General features: G+C 40.2%; 1 protein-coding gene across 1 annotated transcript; it reads right to left on the minus strand.

Annotated features, from left to right (window-relative positions):
- Positions 1–19,421: 19,421 nt before the first annotated feature.
- Positions 19,422–22,299, minus strand: LOC137092173 (E3 ubiquitin-protein ligase TRIM35-like). Its single transcript, XM_067456430.1, has 6 exons — positions 21,720–22,299; positions 21,089–21,184; positions 20,744–20,974; positions 20,611–20,633; positions 20,410–20,528; positions 19,422–20,021 (listed from the first exon to the last, which is right to left on the minus strand). Exons 1-6 carry the CDS (start codon positions 22,113–22,115, stop codon positions 19,480–19,482), a joined length of 1,407 nt encoding a protein of 468 aa, XP_067312531.1. The 5' UTR covers positions 22,116–22,299; the 3' UTR covers positions 19,422–19,479.
- Positions 22,300–22,706: the final 407 nt, after the last annotated feature.

The raw sequence follows: 22,706 nt of genomic DNA on the forward strand, positions 1-22,706 counted from the left end.
TTCACGGACGACTGGATCTGCAGCTGAGAGACTGTTTTCGGCGTGCATTTCCTCTCTCTCGCTCTAGTCACACGCGCACGCACCCTACCGGGAGAAGAGCCCGTATGGCCCATACAAGGACCTTCCGTTCTATTAACGTCAAGTCGACCCATACTCGAAAAAAACTCTCCGAAACTTGTGAGAAACCGGAAGGAGTATTTTTAACACAAAAATACTCTATCAAACGTCCAACATTAGTTTTTGAAATTTTGTCTATGTTTAGGATGGGAATCCAAGTCTTTAACAGTGTAAAAAGCTCAGTATGCATGAAACAGCATTTCACCCCCCCCTTTAAATAAAGCGTGCACCGTGTCAGCTGGAGATTTACGGCTCATATTATCCCATATGCAGTTATGCAGCGTTTTGACTGAACCTCTTCTACTTCTGCTGCATGTGATGAGAATAACACATCTTTACCATTTTCTGTGTCTTAAACGAGTCTGCGTTTATGATATGTCCTTATTTCATGCAAAACGCTAGCTCACTCTGTCTGAATGCGTTTAAATCTGCTCTAAATTTGCGTCTTTGTCACCTATCACACATGCGCACTTCAATAAGCCGACAGAAAGCAGGTTAATGTGTTTACATGCAGCGCGAAATCAGGGTAAGAGGCAAAAAACTACCTGTTCCGACCGGTTTATGCTCACGCCGTTTATGACCTTATTTCAATTAAAAGAAAACAGGTTACCGCGTTTAGATGACTATGCTCATTTTCGGCTTATTGGACATTATCGGCTTAAAAACGTGCGCACCCAGTGAGACCTGCACTCGGTTTAACGTAAACAAGACTTAATAAATACATATTTCAGTACTCACCATAACTTAAATGAAGAACAATCAGTTTGGAAATGATGTCTGAACTTCTGTCGTCGTACTTCAGCATCGACTCCTGAGTCTCCTCACTCTCCCGCGCACATACATTTGAATCCACGTTGGATCCAACGGTGGTGCATGCGTTTTTTTTTCTCCGCAAGGCTTGTTCGGCAAACACAGATTTTTCACTTTTACTTGATGAATTGGCTGAACACAATTTGTTATTTTGTTGAGTGAATCTATTTTTTTATTTTACCTGTACACCATAAGCTAAAATTACCCCAATGCATCTTTTTGTTTGGGGATAATTATTTGAAAGCAATTTGTTGAGTCAATATTTAATTGTCAGTTTCCACAATTCTTCAATAATTTTTTTTTTTTACAGTGTACTTAATTCTAAGAAAAGGATACTTTACATGGCTACAGAAAAAGTATTCTTCCTTTGTATTTACATAAGCGCTTAGAGCGCATAACCAGATCGATCATTTAAGGAACAATTTGTTTGCAGACAGGGAGTCAGAACCAAACATATATTGTCCACAAACTTTAATATCTATATCATGAACAAGATCGAACAGACATGACATGCATACATACACAAAACATTCATACCAAGGGGTGAAGTAAAAGTGGTTAGAAGAACCGGGTCAGTACAGATGGATGAAGTCTAAAGAGTCTAAAACCTTGAGAGAAACCATCGGTGACTACAAGCCCCTTTGTCTGAACAATGCCGTTTACAGTTTTACTCACTACACAGCAATTTGTTGTGTGTACGATACTTGCATATGGCTTGAGAAGACTGTCCGGGCGGAAATCGCAGGAGAAAGTTTGATGGTTTGGTCTGATGGTTTTTACCACGCACGATTCCTTCCGTGGTGAGTGATGGAACGACGGTGAACTCTGATGGTCGAAGAAGGTCCACATGAAGTGTTGGGGCCTGCTGGCACAATGGCTGTGTGTGGGCCTCGGGTTTCTGGTCCCACACAGCACATGGCTCTGTGTATGGAGGCCCTCCCTGCTCGGAGGGCCTGCATTGCGTGGCCTGGCTCAAGGGCCAGCCACGATGACATGTTGGTTCAGCCAGAGAGAGAGAAGAGAGAGGGAGGGCATCTGAGCGCCTCTCTTTTTAAGGTTTGGGAGTAGTCACACCCTCCTGAGATAGACTTGACCAATGAGATTGTTGGAATTTTCCAAGCGGGAAATTCCTCTGGAGATTTTATGGCTCTTTTTAACCAAGACTCTTTAACTACAGACCTTCAGCAATTCTCCTTTGCTGATCTCTCCTTAGTCTCGGAGTCGGTTGACTTCTACAACAAGTCTCTGAGTAGCCTTCTAGATCTTCATGCACCTGTCATAACTAGAATGGTCACCTTCTCGCGCTCAGCACCCTGGTACACCAGCGAACTGTGGAAGTTGAAGACGGTTGGGCGTGTACTTGAGAGGCGTCTCAAGCTCTCAGGACTCACTGTTCATAGGCAAGCCTATAGAGATCATCAGAAGGCCTACGCAAGGTCCTTGAGAGATGCTCAGTCACAGTTCTACTCTTGCATCATCAACAATAACCCTGGAAACTCCAAGAAGCTTTGAGAGAGGTGCAATAAGTTCATGACCTTTTTTAGGAGCAAAGTAGACAACATCCACTTGCTTCTATCTAGCACCTCCGCTCTGCCTGTCCCAACTGTTGATCCACAGCCTGGGACCTTCCAACATCTCTGCTGCTTCTCCATCATCACACAGCTTGAGGTTGAGGACATCATCAGAAAAATGAAGCCATCCACCTGTGCACTGGATCCTTTTCCTACAGCCTTGGTAAAATCTAACCTCTGTGTCTTAAGTCCCCTAATAACCAAGACATTAATCATTAATCATTCCCTCCAGGCTGGCTTTGTTCCTTCATCATAACAATCATAACAATCTTAATGAGAAATTTCAGTCTGGTTTCCGCTCAGGACACAGCACAGAAACAGCTTTGGTCAGGGTCACAAACGATCTTTTGATGGCGGCAGATGCTGGTTCCCCATCCCTTCTCATCCTCCTGGACTTAACTGCAGCTTTCGATACAGTTGACCATAACATCCTCCTTCACCGTTTACATTCCACCATCGGTCTCTCTGACTCGGTCCACAACTGGTTTTCTTCTTATCTCACTGGGAGAACTGAATATGTTGTATTAGGAAAAACTACATCCCTGTCACACAATGTAACCTGCGGTGTCCCTCAAGGCTCTGTGCTCGGACCCACACTGTTCATACTCTACATGCTCCCCCTTGGCCGTCTCATCAACCGGCATGGGATTTCTTTTCACTGCTATGCTGATGACACTCAACTTTACCTCAGGACAAGTTCATCTCCCTCTGCTGACCTCATACCATCCACTTTGATCACTTGCCTGGATGAGATAAAGGCGTGGATGAAGCAAAACTTTCTGCAGCTAAACAGCTCCAAGACTGAAGCTATCCTAGTTGGCACTCCACTTCAGGTCCAGAAGTCTGTTATGACCAGCATTGCTTTCTCTGATCAGGTCATTCCACTTTCCACTTCAGTCACCAATCTTCAGTCAGAATGGAATCACAGCTTACTTTTTTGTCCATGCCTTTATCTCCTCCAAGCTGGACTACTGCAATGCGCTCCTTATCGGCATCCCTAACAAAAATCTCCAGAGGCTGCAGTGTATTCAGAACAGCGCTGCTAGGATCCTCATGAGGGTGCGCAAATACGACCATATCACCCCCATTCTAAAATCACTCCACTGGCTTCCTGTGTCGTTCAGGATCGAGTACAAGATCTCTCTCCTTACCCACCAGTGCATCCATGGTGATGCTCCCTCCTATCTTAAGGAACTCCTCACCACACAAACAGCCACTCGTAACCTCCGCTCTGTTTCTGTTTCGTCTTAAAACTCCCTCGACCAATCTCCGTACTATGGGAGATCGGGCCTTCTGCTCTGCAGCCCCCAGTCTGTGGAATGCTCTCCCTGACCACCTGCGGACTCCACAGACTATAGATGCTTTTAAGCGTGGTCTTAAAACCCACCTTTTTAGCAGAGCTTTTAATTGACTTGTTACTTCTTTATATTTTCAGTTTTATTTATTTTATTTTATTAGTTTACTTATTTATTTATTGTTGTTGATTGTTTTTAATTCTGTAGCACTTTGAGATTTTGTTTAATATGAAGTGCATTATAAATAAAATGTATTATTATTATTATATAACCGGCGTGAGAGCAACGAGGCTGAACGTGTTGGCATAGTAACGTGATACTTCCTGTCTGTGTGTCCTACGAAGGACGTCTCGTTTAATTCTGATTGAGGACACTTCGTATACTGCATCCAACACAGGACCTGTCCTCTGGAGGACGCAGCCTTCGAAATTTAATGAAATGAGACGCAGCTACACACTTTAAAAAAAATTAAAAATAAATGTGACGCAGTTAAAATGCAGTGATATGTTGTGTAAACTGAGAGAGTGGGTTTATGTAATTTCATACAGAAGTTAATGTATTAGTTTATCGTGTATGTGTTTATGAGGTACATACTCGGGACTGTCTGTGAAGCACTTGTTATTCACGAGTGACTTGGATTAACCGGAGACTGAGCTCCTCCGGCTGTGTTGGATTCGAGACCCAGTAGCGCTTCAGGAAATCCTGAAAGTTCGCCTGGCATCGCTGGATTCCCCGATCGGGACCGCATGATGAGGCTGAAGATTACCTGGTGCAGGACGATCTTTTCCTTCATCTCACTCTCTTTGAGGATCCGGGGTTGGTTGGACTGTGATGTGAGCGTGACAATCGTGAGTAATCGTTTCCATTATTGTTGGCTCCAGTAAGAGTGAAGCGGCAACATTATTTTTTCTGCCATGACGCACATGAGCGTTGTTCAGGCCTGCACCGTATTTTATTTCTTGCGGGACTATCTTTGAGTTTGATACATTTCCAAAAGTCTGGGCCCAGTGAAGTTTGATAATTGACTGAAAAGAAATATAAAGGATGTGAAAGTGCTGAATATACACAACCAATTGTTTGAGTATCGTGAGTAAAGTTATTCACTGTTATTTAAACCCTGGTTGAAGGTTCATTTAGTACATTTCAAGTAAAACGGACACTATACAGTCTTGTTCAAAATAATAGCAGTACAATGTGACTAACCAGAATTATCAAGGTTTTTAGTATATTTTTTTATTGCTACGTGGCAAACAAGTTACCAGTAGGTTCAGTAGATTCTCAGAAAACAAACAAGACCCAGCATTCATGATATGCACGCTCTTAAGGCTGTGCAATTGGGCAATTAGTTGAAAGGGGTGTGTTCAAAAAAATAGCAGTGTCTACCTTTGACTGTACAAACTCAAAACTATTTTGTACAAACATTTTTTTTTCTGGGATTTAGCAATCCTGTGAATCACTAAACTAATATTTAGTTGTATGACCACAGTTTTTTAAAACTGCTTGACATCTGTGTGGCATGGAGTCAACCAGCTTGTGGCACCTCTCAGCTGTTATTCCACTCCATGATTCTTTAACAACATTCCACAATTCATTCACATTTCTTGGTTTTGCTTCAGAAACAGCATTTTTGATATCACCCCACAAGTTCTCAATTGGATTAAGGTCTGGAGATTGGGCTGGCCACTCCATAACATTAATTTTGTTGGTTTGGAACCAAGACTTTGCCCGTTTACTAGTGTGTTTTGGGTCATTGTCTTGTTGAAACAACCGTTTCAAGGGCATGTCCTCTTCAGCATAGGGCAACATGACCTCTTCAAGTATTTTAACATATGCAAACTGATCCATGAACCCTGGTATGCGATAAATAGGCCCAACACCATAGTAGGAGAAACATGCCCATATCATGATGCTTGCACCTCCATGCTTCACTGTCTTCACTGTGTACTGTGGCTTGAATTCAGAGTTTGGGGGTCGTCTCACAAACTGCCTGTGGCCCTTGGACCCAAAAAGAACAATTTTACTCTCATCAGTCCACAAAATGTTCCTCCATTTCTCTTTAGGCCAGTTGATGTGTTCTTTGGCAAATTGTAACCTCTTCTGCACATGCCTTTTTTTAACAGAGGGACTTTGCGGGGGATTCTTGAAAATAGATTAGCTTCACACAGACGTCTTCTAACTGTCACAGTACTTACAGGTAACTCCAGACTGTCTTTGATCATCCTGGAGGTGATCATTGGCTGAGCCTTTGCCATTCTGGTTATTCTTCTATCCATTTTGATGGTTGTCTTCCGTTTTCTTCCACGTCTCTCTGGTTTTGCTCTCCATTTTAAGGCATTGGAGATCATTTTAGCTGAATAGCCTATCATTTTTTGCACCTCTTTATAGGTTTTCCCCTCTCTAATCAACTTTTTAATCAAAGTCGCTGTTCTTCTGAACAATGTCTTGAACGACCCATTTTCCTCAGCTTTCAAATGCATGTTCAACAAGTGTTGGCTTCATCCTTAAATAGGGGCCACCTGATTCACACCTGTTTCTTCACAAAATTGATGACCACAGTGATTGAATGCCACACTGCTATTTTTTTGAACACACCCCTTTCAACTAATTCAACTAATTGCCCAATTGCACAGCCTTAAGAGCGTGCATATCATGAATGCTGGGTTTCATTTGTTTTCTGAGAATCTCCTGAACCTACTGGTAACTTGTTTGCCACGTAGCAATAAAAAATATACTAAAAACCTTGATTATTCTGGTTAGTCACATTGCACTGCTATTATTTTGAACAAGACTGTATATGAACATTCGTGTATTTTGAACATTAGATTCTTTACTCCTTTTATCTGTTTAAATTGACATTTTGTGAGTTTACTGTTTTATTAATTTTCCTTGAGAAAGTCTAGCAGTGAATCTTAATGAACACAGGGACCTGTAGATACAAAGACATATAGAGCGCTACACCCATGATGCTCAAGAGCGACGTAAATAAAGAAAAGACGTTCCACATGTGAGCGAGACATGGCCATGTACTGTGTGCTTTTTTGAAAGATATTATAGGATATATTATATGGTGTCAGAAGTGAACCTTAAGAATAGGTTACACAGAACCGCATGCAGGAGAGAAACCAAAGCATGGCTGTGGCAACACTACAGATCTCACATCCGGAGCAGTTTGACTTCAATTCGGCGGATTACCAAGATGGATCAGACGGTTCGAGCACTTTCGTCTAGCATCAGAACTGAGTGGAAAACCTGAGGAATACCAAATCAACTCTTTGTTATATGCCATGGGAGACGCACAGACGATATCTTTACACTATTACCGCTGAGCGAGTCAGAGAGAAAGAGAGACGACTGTGTGGTGGAAGCATTTAGACAGTAATGTGTCGGCATAATGCCAATTAAACTGCAGAGTTTTATAACATCAGTTCACAACCTGGCAGACCCTTAAACAGACATGGGGACTTGAGACTTGGTGACTTGGACTCGAGTCGCTATTTTTATGACTTGTGACTTGACAAAATAGAAAATACTTGAGACTTGACTCGAACTTGGAAGTTAAAGACTCGGGACTTGACTTGACTTGAGACACGATGACTTGAATGACTTGAGTGTTAATCACATCATGTTGTCAGTTTGAATTTAAAATATATAAATTATTTAATAAACATAAAGTTGGGCCAGCTGGAGTGCAGACTGAGAACAGCGCTGTCATGACTGGATCACGACACTATCATCAGTCAAGCCCTCTCGTATGTTACGCACACCATGCCCACTTATCAGATATCACATCAACATGTCAGCCAGAGGGAAACCATGCGGGGGTCATCATCGCTTTCGGCTTCAACAATTATTCGCAAGATGGCAAAAGACGAACGTTGCGCGTTGCAAGACATGCAACATTAAAATCATGGACGGACAGCCAGACGACAACCTCCAATATAATCCGTCATTTGAAGAGCCATTCTGCCTAAAAAGGTTAGTTGGTAGTCAGCTAATGTATAGCTAAAGTAACCACTAGCCATTAACCCTCGATTTATTTTTATAAAATACTTCCCCTGAGCGGGAGACTTTGCCACCTGAACACACACACATAAAAAAATACCCAATTCTAACGTTACAATGTTAAGTGAGTGGGAAAAATCGTGCGAGTGTGTGTGTGTGTGTGTGTGTGTGTGTGTGTGTGTGTGTGTGTGAGAGAGAGAGAGAGAGAGAGAGAGAGAGAGAGAGAGAGAGAGAGAGAGAGAGAGAGAGAGAGAGAGAGAGAGAGAGAGAGAGAGAGAGAGAGAGTGTGATGGGTAGGTTTAGGGGTAGGGGTAGTGTAAGGGGATAGAAAATACGGTTTGTACAGTATAAAAACCATTACACCTATGGAATGTCCCCATAAAACATGGAAACACTACGTGTGTGTGTGTGAGAGAGAGACAGAAAGGACAAATGTAACAAAGTTTAATGTTGTATGTAAACTGTGTTTTAGAGGGAGAGAGAGAAGGTGTTCAGAGAGTAGTATTTTGGATGTTAACCACTTCAGCTCTGCACCCCCTCTTGGACCCACCGGTGGGTCCAAAATTGCATCATCATAATCTTTTAAAAAAATCTATAACTCGCGCACCACAAAACTAGACATATATGGTATCATTTGAAAGATTAGAACCTCAGCTTTCTTAATAACCCAATAACTTCTGCATTTATATTACATAGAAGAAAATAATACGGTCTGAATTCGACCCCCCCGCAACGAACACCCCTTGAGAAAATCATGCAAATAAAATAAAATTTCATATTTTTATCACACAAACACACCTAAAATACACAAGTCATATATCAAATGAAAGCTATCGGCCTCAGGAATATCGCTGAGCAGTTAATTTCACAGATCCAATAATTTACAGTAAATTTATTATCAAAAGAATCACAAAGATGGAAATGACTCCTTTGAACAAGCAAACACATGAGTCATATTCTTTTCGGATCACAAACTCGTTGTAAAGCTAGTAGCCTCAACCCTATATCAGCTCGTTCCTTAGGTTGTTTGCTTCAAAATGAGACCATTTTTACATGTCTGTGAGCAAGTATGGCCAAATGACACTGTAAAATGTCACCGATGTCCAGATCAAAACATGTGATGCAGACAAATACTCTTATTATTGCTAGTTTTGATTGTCGGTGTTAGCCACGATTTTTGATGATGTCATCACATGTTGCATCATTCTACAGAAAAGCTGAGAATCTCAGCTCTTTATAGACATGTGGATCATGATTCTAGACCAATCAGAGCACAAGATCTCCCTTTACAAAGTTGAAGAGGCGAAGCCTTCTTTTCGATTTCCTAGTGGCCAGTTTATGTCAATGGAGATGAGTAGGAGTTGTTAGACACTTTGGTCAGATAAATCTCAATAACTTTTATTTGCAAGGAGATATCAAGAAAATTATTTTTTCCCCTGTTTAGTGCCAAATTATAGAATCAGCAGAAACTTCCAAAAAGCTTGGATCCCAAAATGATAAAAAAATAAAGATTTTTAAATAACAAAATAATTAAAAATAAATCAAAATATTTATTTTGTATCTATGTTTATCATAAGATTGTGAATAGATACAATATAATATAGGCAATATTCCACCACTGTGTTAAAATTTAGAGTTTTTTCTGTAAAATGAGACCATTTTTATCAATTTACTCCAATGTATGTGGGTAGGGCACTCTTTTAAATTCAGATATTCCTAATTCTCAAAAAAATGCAAAATGTGCTGCAGAGCTGAAGTGGTTAAGCTGTTATTTGCTTTATGGGCTCAATGTTGAAAATTGAAAATGTTTCAAACTGTTGGCAGAATTGAAAAATAAATAATTTTGTGAAGTTACAATTTAGTTTGATTCTATAATGTATTTTACTGAGCATGACTATTTACAATGCAAATCCAAATTATTATTTTAATTTACTAACCGTTACTTATATATTGTCTTTTCACTTTATTAAAGGTCCTGTTCTTTGCGATTCCATCTTTCAAACTTTAGTTAGTGTGTAATGTTGCTGTTAGAGCATAAATAATACCTGTAAAATGATAAAGCTCAAAGTTCAATGCCAAGCGAGATATTTTATTTAACAGAAGTTCCCTTTCAAAGCCTACAGCGAACGGCCGGTTTGGTCTACACCGCTGCACTTCCTGCTGTGATGACGTCACTAGAACCATTTGTTGACTAAAGCTCCGCCCACAAGAACACGCAAAATAGGGGGCGTGGTCTAGTTGCTCTCCCACGTGGAGAAGAGCGCGCATTCAGCGCTTGCATCGCCCCGTTATGGTAAGAGGCGGGACCTTTCTGGGCAAAGTGCGCTAAGCTGCTGTCCAATCACAGCACGGGAAGCGCTGGCCCAATCAGAACTCGTTACGTGTTTCTGAAGGAGGGACTTCATAGAACAAGGAAATCATCAGGCCGTTTTTAGGACGGAGGAAACAGCGCTGTACAGATAAGTAAATTGTGTGAAAAATACTGTGTTTTTTTATACGCGACACATGAACATGTTATATTGCACACTGTAAACATAATCAAAGCTTCGAAAACACGCGAAGAATGGGACCTTTAAGATTCTGCAGGTAAAATTACAAAAATAAGGTGACTTGACTTGGGACTTGACTTGATCTACTACATGACTTGACTTGACATACCCTGTGACTTGACTTGACTTCTTGACTTGACATACCCTGTGACTTGACTTGACTTCTTGACTTTACATACCCTGTGACTTGACTTGACTTCTTGACTTTACATACCCTGTGACTTGACTTGACTTGACTTGACATACCCTTTGACTTGACTTGACTTGACTTGCCTAGGAATAAAATACTTGGGACTTACTTGAGACTTGAAGGTTAAGACTTGAGACTTGCACATGTGTGACTTGGTCCCATCTCTGCCCTTAAAAGAGGAATTCATTCGAGACGGATAGTTGTGGGAATCAGAGACATGGGACTGTCAGAGCACTTACAATTGGATCCAGAGCTAACATTAGCTAAAGCTATACAAAAAAAGTAACTAATCTTTTTAATCTAACTAATAAAAGTAAGTGATCTTCAATTGTGTCTTTATTGAATCTGCTTAAGCAAAAAAAAAAAAGTAGGCTAATCTCAAGCCTCATTAGAGGAAAAAAAGTGTAAAGATTTTAACAGTACAAGAGATCCAGAATCATATTCCATTCGTGTTAAATCACAGAAAATTCAGTTTAACATCCAACATGTTCCAGGGAGAAATGCAATCACAGCAGACACACTTTCACTCGTACTTCTGGATGTGGGTCCGTCACGGGCTGACTTACAGCTAGAAAGAGATGTAGATGTCTTGGTGGATGCGATGGAGTCTTCCTTCCCGGTAACAGACTGCAGATTGGAGCATAAATACAATCCACAGTGATAATCCAATAAAGTGTGTATTCTGGAATGGTAAATCCTCAAAGGGTAACTCCACAATCCAGTGTTTAGGTGATCACCAACTGGGTCCCTGAGTTAGAGACTAAAAGACTAAATTAAATATTTTTATGTCCCTCAACCATTGCCATTTGGTGAAGTGTGCAGTTTTGAAGCCAAAATATATAATTTAGCGAATGATTCGTCCAGAACCAAGGAGAATTCGACTGGTTGGGGAAATCTGCTCAAAACTTCACAAAATATGAATTTGTCAGCATAACTCAACCAAAGCAAGATCTAAAGTGTTACCCAAGATTTATTATTTAATGAGGCAAGTTTTATAAATCCATTTATCCAATGTTAATTTACAGAATTTTAAACAAATTCGTACAACATTAACGGATACAGCAGCGATTGCGTTCTTGCACTACTGTGTCACAAGTTGGTCTTATACGAGTTATGCTGCGATTGGGCCAATAGAGGTATGCTACAAAAGAGCATATTAGATAAGAAACCTTCATCATACCATCATTGTAATATTTTAGATAAATATAAGTTTTTAAATTTTGCGAATTTCAAATTATTTAAATCAGCCTGTCTAATTTATAAAGTTATACATGGTCTGGCACCACCACCATTGAGTAATTTTATTAAACAAAAGTCTATCAGTGCTGTCGGGTCTCGAGTGACTAAAGCCAATATGAGAGGTGACTGTGTCTTGGCGTTTAGGCGGACATCTTTTTCACAGAACGCTCTATCGTATCAGGGGGTGAGCTTTTGGAATAGTATCCCTCAGTCAGTGAGGGAAAGCACAAGTTTGCCTATTTTTAGGAATCGTTTAAAGGTATGGTTGAGGGACATACAAATATGTGAGCATGTTTAGTAATCATTAGTGTATATACCAGATGTAAAATAGTTAGTGTTTTATAAAAATAAATGGGATAGAACTATCAGTGTGATATGGGTTGTGTAATAGGAGTTAGTATGGCATGGATATAGTGCATTATGGACTTGTATGTTGTGATCACTGTTATTGTCCTTTCTTCTCTGTATATAGCCTGTGCATAGTGTGTCTGTATGTAGTTATGTGAATTTATGTGTAACATCTACCTGCTTGGGGGTCTGCAGATGGAAATTAGCCTTTGGCTATAATCTGGCATATTTACATTTGTGAAAAATGTTCATAAATATGTATTGTCCCTTTTGTCTTTTATTTCTACAAATAAAATAATAATAATAATAATAATTTAAATAACAGCCGTTTGTTATAATGTCTAAAGGCCTGTTCACACCAAGGACGATAACGATAAAGATATAGTTCTCAATATTAAAGAATAGCAGAGTTCACACCACAGCTTTAAAGGGGGGGTGAAACACTCAGTTTCAGTCAGTGTCATGTCAATCTTGAGTACCTATAGAGAAGCATTGCATCCTGCATATCTCCGAAAAGTCTTTATTTTTTTAATAATTATATAAGAAAGATGCGCTGTTCCGAGTCTTTCCGAAAAAAGCCGAGCGGGTGGGGGCGTGTCGTGTGAGCGGAGCTAAATAATGACGTGTGCACGCTGCTGCTATTGTGTTGAGTCGAGTGCGTCGTAAAGCTGTGTCATCCCTAACAGCGGGAAAAAAACTTTATTCAAAATAAAAATATGGCTTTTAATCAGATACAGCCATACATCTATGATCCGGAATCAGACCCAGAGGCTGCAGTTGAACAGGAGCAGCAGCAAAAACGACTAGAGCAGGACGTCTGTATGTGGTACAAGTTATACACTAACTATATAATATGCTTAGCGGCTTGTGTTATTTACATATTTATACTTGAATTATATCGTCGTATTTTTGTCTTTGAAGGTGTACATGTGGGAAGTGCAGTTGTGCACGTGTGTTTGTGTGTTTACTCGTGGTTTGTGTAGACAGTAAGCGGACTAAAAAAAACACAGACATTTGAAGCAGTCTCACTCACCGCCTGCGGTTCTAACGTTGGGACTGCTCCATCCTTCAGCATTAGGCGATCGGGAAAATCCGGCGTCGAGCTGGGCCTTGTTTATGAAACAGTCGGCACCAAAATGCAGCGAACAGATATAAACATTCGCGCAACTCAGTTGCTGATCCGGAAAAGCAAATTACATCCACTGTTGCCTTACCGCGGGGTTTTTGGGGAATCTGTGCAGGACTGTCTTGGTCTGGCAACCAAAAACGCACTTTTTTGGTGACATTGTTATGTGCACATCACCTGTCCAGCATCCTACGAGCCAGCGCTTTGATGGGCGTAGGCTGTTGCTTTCGCTCTCTCCCTCGCTCTCTCTCACGCGCTTCCGGTAGAATTGTCCGTAAGGCCCATACAAGGAAATTCCGCCCCCATTAACGTCAAAGGGGACGCATGATCGCAAAAAACTTGCCGAAACTTATGACTAACCGGAAGTAGTATTTTTGACAAAGAAATACTCCCATCAAACGTCCACCTTAACTTTTGAAACTTTGTCCATGTTTAGTATGGGATTCCAAGTCTTTAACAGTGTAAAAAGATCAGTATGCATGAAACAGCATTTCACCCCCCCTTTAATGATAACGATATAGAGTAATGATTTCCAGCTGTTGAACGATAAAACACTGTCAGCCAATCAGAATCCATTCTAATTGAAGAGCTCAGCATTTAAAATGACAGACATCACTGCAGAGAAGTTAATCACTGAGGTCCAGAACAATCACAGTGTCCATATTGTTTTGCTGTTCAAGAGTTGAAAGTGCAGAAAGTGATCAGTTCACGGCCGCTTCATCTTTATGAGCCATTCTAACATTACATTGAGTATCATGATTCACAGCACAGGAAGAAGAGCCAGAAGTGTTACTGGTGCTCCTAAAACACTAGTGACGTTCCTAAATCTACTCTGGCAGTTCCTGATTCTGAACACAGCTTTGAAGCGTTTACTAAAGAGCTGATGAGCTGCATCCGTGAGTTTGATTAGGAAGAGTTCACAAATGTTGGAGTCCCTACAGGAACAGGGTTGGGAAATACTGAGATACAGCATCATCTCCTACAGTACATGAGCCTGTCCAGCAGAGGGACACGCACGCACGCACGCACACACACACACACACACACACACATTATCAGTTTTCTCTTGACTCAGGGCTTGTTATTGTGGAGTAAATCCTCCAGTTGACTCTTGATATGAGAAGCGTATCATCATAACCAGGGAGCGACTGCACAACTCATAACTAGTTTTATAACTAACCAAGTGCGGGACGTTTCCAGTGCTGTGACTGCTGTGATTTCTATTTCACAAATATTTTACTGAAGGTGATATCAAATGGTTTAATGATCAAAATTTCTCTTCTGGTGTTGACATATTTTCTTAATTAATTACCTATGGAACTATTACTTTTATTTCTTTCAAATTAAAAACAAGATCATTGTGACTAAAACATATAAAATTTCAAGCAGATGGAATTAAATGAAATTCCTGATCTGGTAAAAGCATAGATCTTACTGTAAACGATTCATATACACATTCATTTTTTGCCCAACATTTTTTTCTTTATTGATAATCTGTTACACTCGGATGTACATCACAATACATAAGAAAAGATCTGTCACTGTTTCCTTTTCATTGAGACTTTAAGTCAAGTCACCTTTATTTATTCAGCGCTTTATAATATTCAGATTGTTTCAGAGCAGCTTTACAGTGATAAACAGGAAAATAATGATCAATGATGCAAACAGAAATCAGTTCTGCTGTAAAGAGACAACAGTGTCATTGTTCAGCTGAAGTCAGTTCAGTGTTGATTCAGTTCAGTTCAATAACTGTGTGAAGATCATCAACTATGAAATGAGTTCATCTATAAGCAGCTCTGCAGAAGATAATAATGTCGTTTTTCACTTTGAGTTCAATGTGTTTCCATTCAGTTCAATAACAGTGTCGATGTTAATGTCACCAAATCCCAGCATGCACTGCAGTCTCTGGTGCTGAGAACGTCCTGTTCCATCATCAATGGTCATTTTGTCTTACACATGGTATCATGACTTATATTTGTCACTGCAGTTGTGCTTAAAATACACTGAAGTGCATCATTGTTCATCTGGGCCCTCATTTATCAACAGTGCGTAGAAAAGGTTCTATATTTCGTCGTATGACTGAAATCTGTATTTATCAAACATGCGTACACAGTTCTTACGCACATGAGTAAGCAATCGTTGTTGATAAATCCCACATGTGCGTAAGTGCCATGCTCGTTCACGTTCACAGTCATTAGCATTCAGAAACGCCTCCAATGAACTATATACGGTGACAACACATCCCTTTAAAAATCACGAGATTTTTTTTTCTGTCACCGCAGTTATGGCAAAAAGATGAACTTCACAAACACAAAATGAGTCAATCACGTTGACGTCAATGACGTTTAACAACAACAACAAATTTGCAACACAAATGCTTATTTGTCTAGCAGAGAACAGAATGAAACACTTTTCTATTTACATAACTCAATTTGTTGGTTTATGATGGTGCTTTTACGGCGATGTGGGTGAATCTGTGGCTCCAATTCTGGTGATAGCATGCAAGCCCCATTTTATTTTGGCTTGTTGAGGATTTCAGTAAGGGAACTGTGGGTTGGGTCCAAGGAAATAACTGCATCCAACATTTGTCACAACTGTCTTTTTTAGGGTTAGAACCCAAATACGCATTGTGTTTAAAATATCTCTATCTATCTATCTATCTATCTATCTATCTATCTATCTATCTATCTATCTATCTATCTATCTATCCATCCATCCATCCATCCATCCATCCATCCATCCATCCATCCATCCATCCATCCATCCATCCATCCATCCATCCATCCATCCATCCATCCATCCATCCATCCATCCATCATCACAATGCTCAATTATATATATCTCAATTTAGTGTCAAATAAATTTAGCACGATTATTCGAATATACTCCCAGGTTTCTACTGATAAGAAGCCATATGTTAATTGCTGAAGTAACCCTTTACATGCTGTTTTATGTGTAGTATCGCTGTCCTACCACTAGATTCTCTGCGTAAGCATTCTCAGAGGTGTGCTTATATTTACACACATTTCTATGTATAAGTACAAGTTGGTAAATCCCACACTTTGCGTGAAACTATTCTTCCGCACTCACTACGCACAGAACTGTGCGTATGCACTCTTGATAAATCAGGGCCCTGGTGTGGTGATTTTTTTTAAGTACCTGTTAAATATGGTACTTTTGTGTATCTGTGAAAATCTGACATTTGACCAAATTAAACCATAAAAAAGCTACATTATAATTTTCAAACATTCTAAGTTTGTCCTGCTATTCGGTCAATCATTATATATAACCAGTGGTGGAAGTGGCCGAATTTCACTGGGCGGACTGTAGTTTGGGAATTGTGTTTTTTTTTTTTTGTTTTTTTTGTGCACAGTTTAAGATACCTTCTGATTAAGTTGTCCTCAGGTTAAGTGATGGATATGTGAACAAGGATCGTTTTGAAAATGTTGTCATCTCAAAATCTTTTCAGTTTTTAGCACATCATTGTCATGTGAACCCATGGACGTCGGAGGCTAATTAAAAAGTTGGTGGATCTCAATAGCAGCTGGTGAAAAAATATTAAAGGTGGGGCATTTTTTTTGTGGGGGGGTCTGGGGGTTCTCCCCCAGAAAATGTTTTATTTCGTAGATGTGATATCCTGCATTATGGTGCGTTTGAGGCCATATCTCTTGCCTATATAATAAAAGACCTCTGTCATAGAAATCAAGTTTCACAGGTAGCCTAATGATAATGAACAATTGCATGTTTATTATGCTCCGTGTCCAGATAGAAATAGTGCGGTTTACTAAACGATCGATTGGACAAAATTACAGAAATCACTGAGTTATTTATCATGGCTATAGTGTAGGATAAGATGCATGGCTTCAAGTTGACGCAAATCCATCAGAGGTTCGAATCCGCCTTTTGCCACACTGGCTCTACAAGCCTACCTTTTCCCATCACACATCTGATCGGAAAGGCATTTATTTATTTATTATTATTATTCAAAAAGGGGAAATAAAGCGTTTAACATGTTTAATAATAAGTGTTTCTAAACAGATGTGCTGAATTAGAGACGATAAAAGTGAGTGGGTCCAATATCATTGGTCTTAAAAAGTGGGTGGGTCTTGTTTTTCCACACACACACAATGGTTCCGACGCCTATGTGTGAACCCTAAAGTTACAATTTTCCATCATGTTAGAGATATTAAATGTTACTTACTTAAATAAATAAAATAATAATTGCCAGGTAAACTGTTGCCACCCCCCCATTTTAGTATTTGCTATGTCCAGGGAAAAAAGGACTAGGCCTACTGTCAAATAAAAATAAATAAAAAACAAATAAAGAACCAATAACTTGAATACAAGCAGCAGCACAAATGAATACCGTCAAGCAAAGATACTGATAAAGTAAATAATGCTTTTTAGGTTTTTTAGGTAGGTCTAACATTCGTTTTTAGGTACAGAAATTAAATAAAGTAATCAAATGTAAAATAACTGCATATTTAACTGTTTAAATCAAAGATTAATCCTTATTAAACGTACAAAAGCTATTCAATCAAGAGCAGTGAGTGATGTCCTTATCTTTTGTTTGACATTAAACAGACAGCAGTAAAGGCTACCGCCCCTTTAAGACCTAGTGCAGGGATATGCTCGTCTTTCTCGACTGTATAAAGTCCTCTTAAGCCATATTCTGCTCGGATACTCATCAAGATGGACATGTTGACATGCTTTTTGTGCGAGTTTGTTTTCGTTTTAAGCTCAAGACTTAAAAGAGAAAGAGACTTGTGCGTGCTTTGGGACGAGTGCACAGACACAGATGTGCGTGCTCTCATTCGCGTCTTCTGTCGAATAGATCACGGAGAAAACGACTCGTCATATTAAACATATGACAGCACTCGCATGCATGAACAGTTTAGAAAGAGAGACCGTTTTGCCCACGTTTTTTATTGTATTATCGCTGTTGTAATGTATCACCGAAGAACCAGCACGTGTATCCATCGACAAAAACGTACATAAAGCATTATTTTCAAGTTAGTCCATATTATAGGTGCCATCAGATGTGAGATGAACCGCGGTGCAAGTGCACCTTTTACACGGCACCCCTGCTCTCGTCACCTTCAGCCCCTTTCACACTGCACGTCGGACCCGCAATATTCCCGGAGCATTGCCGGGTCGCCTTCTGTATGAAAGCAACCACATCCCGGAATTGATTACCAAATTCGACCCGGGTCGGGGACCTAGTAACATTGCGGGATTCAATCCGGGACGAGCGCTGTGTGAACAAAAGCCGAAACTAATGCCGCAACGTGTGCGTAGTTATCGTGCGACTCCTAGAGCTTGTTTTTTCAATAATACAACCCTGCAGTGCCAGAAGAGCTCGTCGGTGTTTTAAACGCAGAGAGTGTTCGTATACAAAAGAAACTAAAATTAAACAAGCAGAAATGAGCGCAAACTGGACACAAGTCGAGACCACGGAGCTCCTTACTATCCGCGCTGAAGCTGAGATCGCTCGCCGTTATACGTCACATCCGGATGTCACGTGTCAACTCGACCCGGGACCGTTACGGGTTGTGTGTGAAAGCGCACATATTACGGTATTTCGCTGGCAGTGTGAATGGACCAAATCTAGCGGCCTGGGAACAAATGCCGGGTCGCATTATCCGTGTATTTGCCGGAATCGCAGTGTGAAAGGGGCTTATAGGCTGACGCGGCACCCCGGTTGGGAAACACTGTCTTAACAGAGCTTTAGCCATTTAAAATAACAGTTTCTATTCAGATTATCGGTCAAAATCATTTCAGATAATTTACCTCAGGCGCTCTGATTTGAACTGAAGTTCTGTGAGGAATAATCCGAATAAAATGTGCACAGAATTAAATGGAGAATTATTTCCATCGGCTGCAGTCTGCCTGGCTAATCACAAAAGTCGACATTGCGCTGCCATTATCACAGAATATTCCACAGAAGTTTTTATTATTATACATTACATTACATTTATGTGGCTATTATAGCTATTGTAGACAATTGAGTGGCTAAAATATTTTACTTAATTTCCACACACAAAAAAAGTAAACCAACCATTTTTTCTCCAACCGGAACTCCGTCCCCCCTCGAAATTCACTCCCCGGACTCCGTCCCCCCTCGAAATTCACTCCCCGGACTCCGTCCCCCCGCGTACCCCCTCATTTCCACCCCTGTATATAACTATATAAACTGCCTAATTTGCTAAACTGAATTGATATAGAGGCAGATTTAACTGTGATTTTTTGCTGTAATGATCAGTTTAACTGGTAAGATCCTCAGAGGGGAAATTGTGCAGCGATTAGATAAGAATGGAAAGACAGTCTCTGTGAAGGACGTCCTGTATGTGCGTAAATGTCTGTTAGTCACAGGATCAGAGAATGACACTTTTCCTCTGTCATAGTCCAGCTGAACTCTCACACGCTGAAGCTTCACTATAACTGGAAAGACAGCGAGGGGTTGATCTAAGGATTGTGAGTAGTATCTGTTGTACTTGTGCGACACACACCACATATCAGACCCAAAGAAAGCCGTTCCCTTCCTTTGGTTTGATGCTTTGGTTATTCCAAGAGTCCAGAATGTACTGTCACCGACCTCCACATCCCAGCAGTGTCTTCCTGAGTTAAAGCCCTCAGATCCCAGGACACATGGATGATAGTCAAACCTCTCTGGATTATCAGCAAGTGTTTTATCTCCATCACTGAACGACACACTGGTCAGATCAGACGAGAGTGTGAGACGATTTGCTGTGTTTGGATCAAGAATCAACGGAGCTGCAAAGAGAAGAACATCAGATTACAGGATGAAATATGATCAGAAATGTAAATATAAAACACATATAAAGACTTTGTTGAAAGCGATCATAAATCCTGCTATCATAACAATGGTCTCTCAGTTTCTGTCAGAATGGATTGAGGCTTCAGGTTTAATATCAGTATTCAATAAACACTATTGTATCCTAATACATAAGCAGAGACCATGAGGAACAGACTTCTGTAGTCATTATGAGTTCACTGTATGATCTGATGATCTTCTGAAATACAGTTCAGATTCACTCAGAAACTCAAGTGATTATTAAATATATTTCTATCAGATGTTAATGTTGTGTGTGTTTCTATCTGAAGGATGTTTTGCGCTGGTGTCAGATCTGCTGAGACTCACTGTGTTGGACAGTTTCCAACATCTTCTTCCAGACTCTGGACCGCAGGTTACCCAGATAACGGGACACATCAATCAAAGCTCCAGAACTCATCTGTGGATCCGGCTGTGGGATCTGGACTCTGGAGGAACATTCAGGAGTCAGAACTGCAGTGAATTTGAGTTCAGATCCACTGAGAGAAGAGATACGAGCAGCTCACTCACCTTTCCATTGAGACGGTAAAGTTCTGGAAAATATAGAGTTTGAAAACATGTTAATATCTTATCAAACACTCTCATTGTCAGTGAGTCTCGAGTTGTTTTATGCTCAAAGAATGAAGCCAGATTGATCGGTCACCTTTAGAAACGAGACGTCATTGGCTTTCATCATCTCCTCCATGTCTCTGATTGTGTGTGAAAGAGCTGAGATGTGTGTGTTCATCTCCTCCAGCTTCTCCTTCATCCTCTGCTTCTTCTGCTCCTCTTCCTCCCTCAGTGCAGTGATTGTAGCTTCTTCTTCGTCTCTGAGAAACTGATGAAGCTTCTCAAACTCTTCTTTAATCTGACGCTCTGTGTGCTCAGCTTGAGACTGAAATCACATCACATTCACTTCAGTCAGCTCTGTGTGAACACACACTCCACTAGTGTCAATAATAAACTGTGTGTGTGAATGTTGAGTGTTTGACTCTTTACACATCCTCACCTCGATGAGTTGGATTGTTTTATCCCACTTTCCTTTTATTTCTTCTCCATGTTTGAGCTTGTTTTGTAAGGACGTCAGCGCTGTATTAAACTCCTCCTGCAGGTTAAGATGAAAATCTGTGAAACTGATGAAGCTATAAGAGGTTTAAACATCGTGTGTCTGAATGCTTTTAGTGTTATATTATTTATATGTTAAATGGGTTATTCTCAGGAAGCATTTGAGTCTAAAAAAATTGCGTTTAATTTGGAAAGATCAAGAATTCATGTTCACTAAACAGATGTTTTTGCAACGGCCAATTCTTAATTATATTAATGCAGTTGTAAATGTGTTTGTGCAAATACAAATAAAGAAAGTGAAAGAATGATATTATCAATCACTTCTTTTTAATAAATCACATATTATTGATTGGGGGGGGGGGGGGGGGCTCATGGCATTTCTATTGTTTTTAAAACATGTTTTGTGCCAGTGCTGTTACATTCAAGAGGATTTGAACATCCGAGCGGTCGAAGCAGTGCATTATTTATATCAGTAGTAAGTAATGGAGATTTAGTCTGAGCAAAAATAAATACTGATTTATTACTGTTTCTATGTTTATCACTGTATTTAGCATGAAATGAGAGATTTGTCTTACCTTGTAAGATGAAAGCACTTCACTGAAGGGTCTGAATGTGTGTTTGGTGTGTTTCTCTGAGTCTCTGCACACTAAACACACAGGCTGTTTGTCCTCCAGACAGAAGAGTTTGAGTTTCTCACTGTGTAAACTGCAGATCTCCTCAGACTCTGACGAACGCCTCTCATTTCTCTCCTTCAGGAACAACTCACACAAGTTTTTTAACTCTAGATTAACTGGAGGATCACCTCTTGAGGATCTTTTGCTGCAGACGGGACACTCCTGAGCTTCCTTAGTTTTCCAGAACTGTTCTAGACACTCTTTACAAATACTGTGATTACAGGACAGAATAACAGGAACCTTGAAGATTTCACAGCAAACAGGACAAGAAAGCTCTTCTGCAGATCTTGAATCCATTTCTTCGTCTTGTAAAAGATCCAGTGATCTACAGCTGACTTTCACTTTCTTATCTTAGTTAGAAAAGTAAATAACCATTACAATCTAATCTAATCTGGGTTAATTCAGACAAACACGAATATCGCGGTACGGATCGAGTGGTAGTTATTCAAATAACAACTGCCGTAAATTTCTTTGTCATGTCAAACAGGAAGTAGAAACATTTCCGCGCATGCGCAGAACGTGTTTCCGCGATATTTTTCCCCCCAGGATGGTAGGGGAAGGTGCCGTATACAAGGAGAGGGTGAAATATGAGGACATGTCCCCACTTTTCAAAATGCTTATACCGGTAAATCATACAGGATGAGTTTTTTGAGAAAGTAAAAATGCAGAATGTTTCCTGTGATGGGTAGGTTTAGCGGCAGGGGCAGTGTAAGGGGATAGAAAATACGGTTTGTACGGTATAAAAATCAATACAACCTGTCCCCATATGTCACAAACCTATTTTTTTACGGTCTATGTCACAAACACAAACGTGTGTGTGTGTGTGTGTGTGGGTAGGCTATGCTGGATTGACTTTGTTTACTTTGTTGTACTGTTGTAAAGACGATC

This window comes from Pseudorasbora parva, chromosome 11 (genome assembly GCF_024679245.1).
Source record: "Pseudorasbora parva isolate DD20220531a chromosome 11, ASM2467924v1, whole genome shotgun sequence".
Lineage (NCBI taxonomy): Eukaryota > Metazoa > Chordata > Actinopteri > Cypriniformes > Gobionidae > Pseudorasbora > Pseudorasbora parva.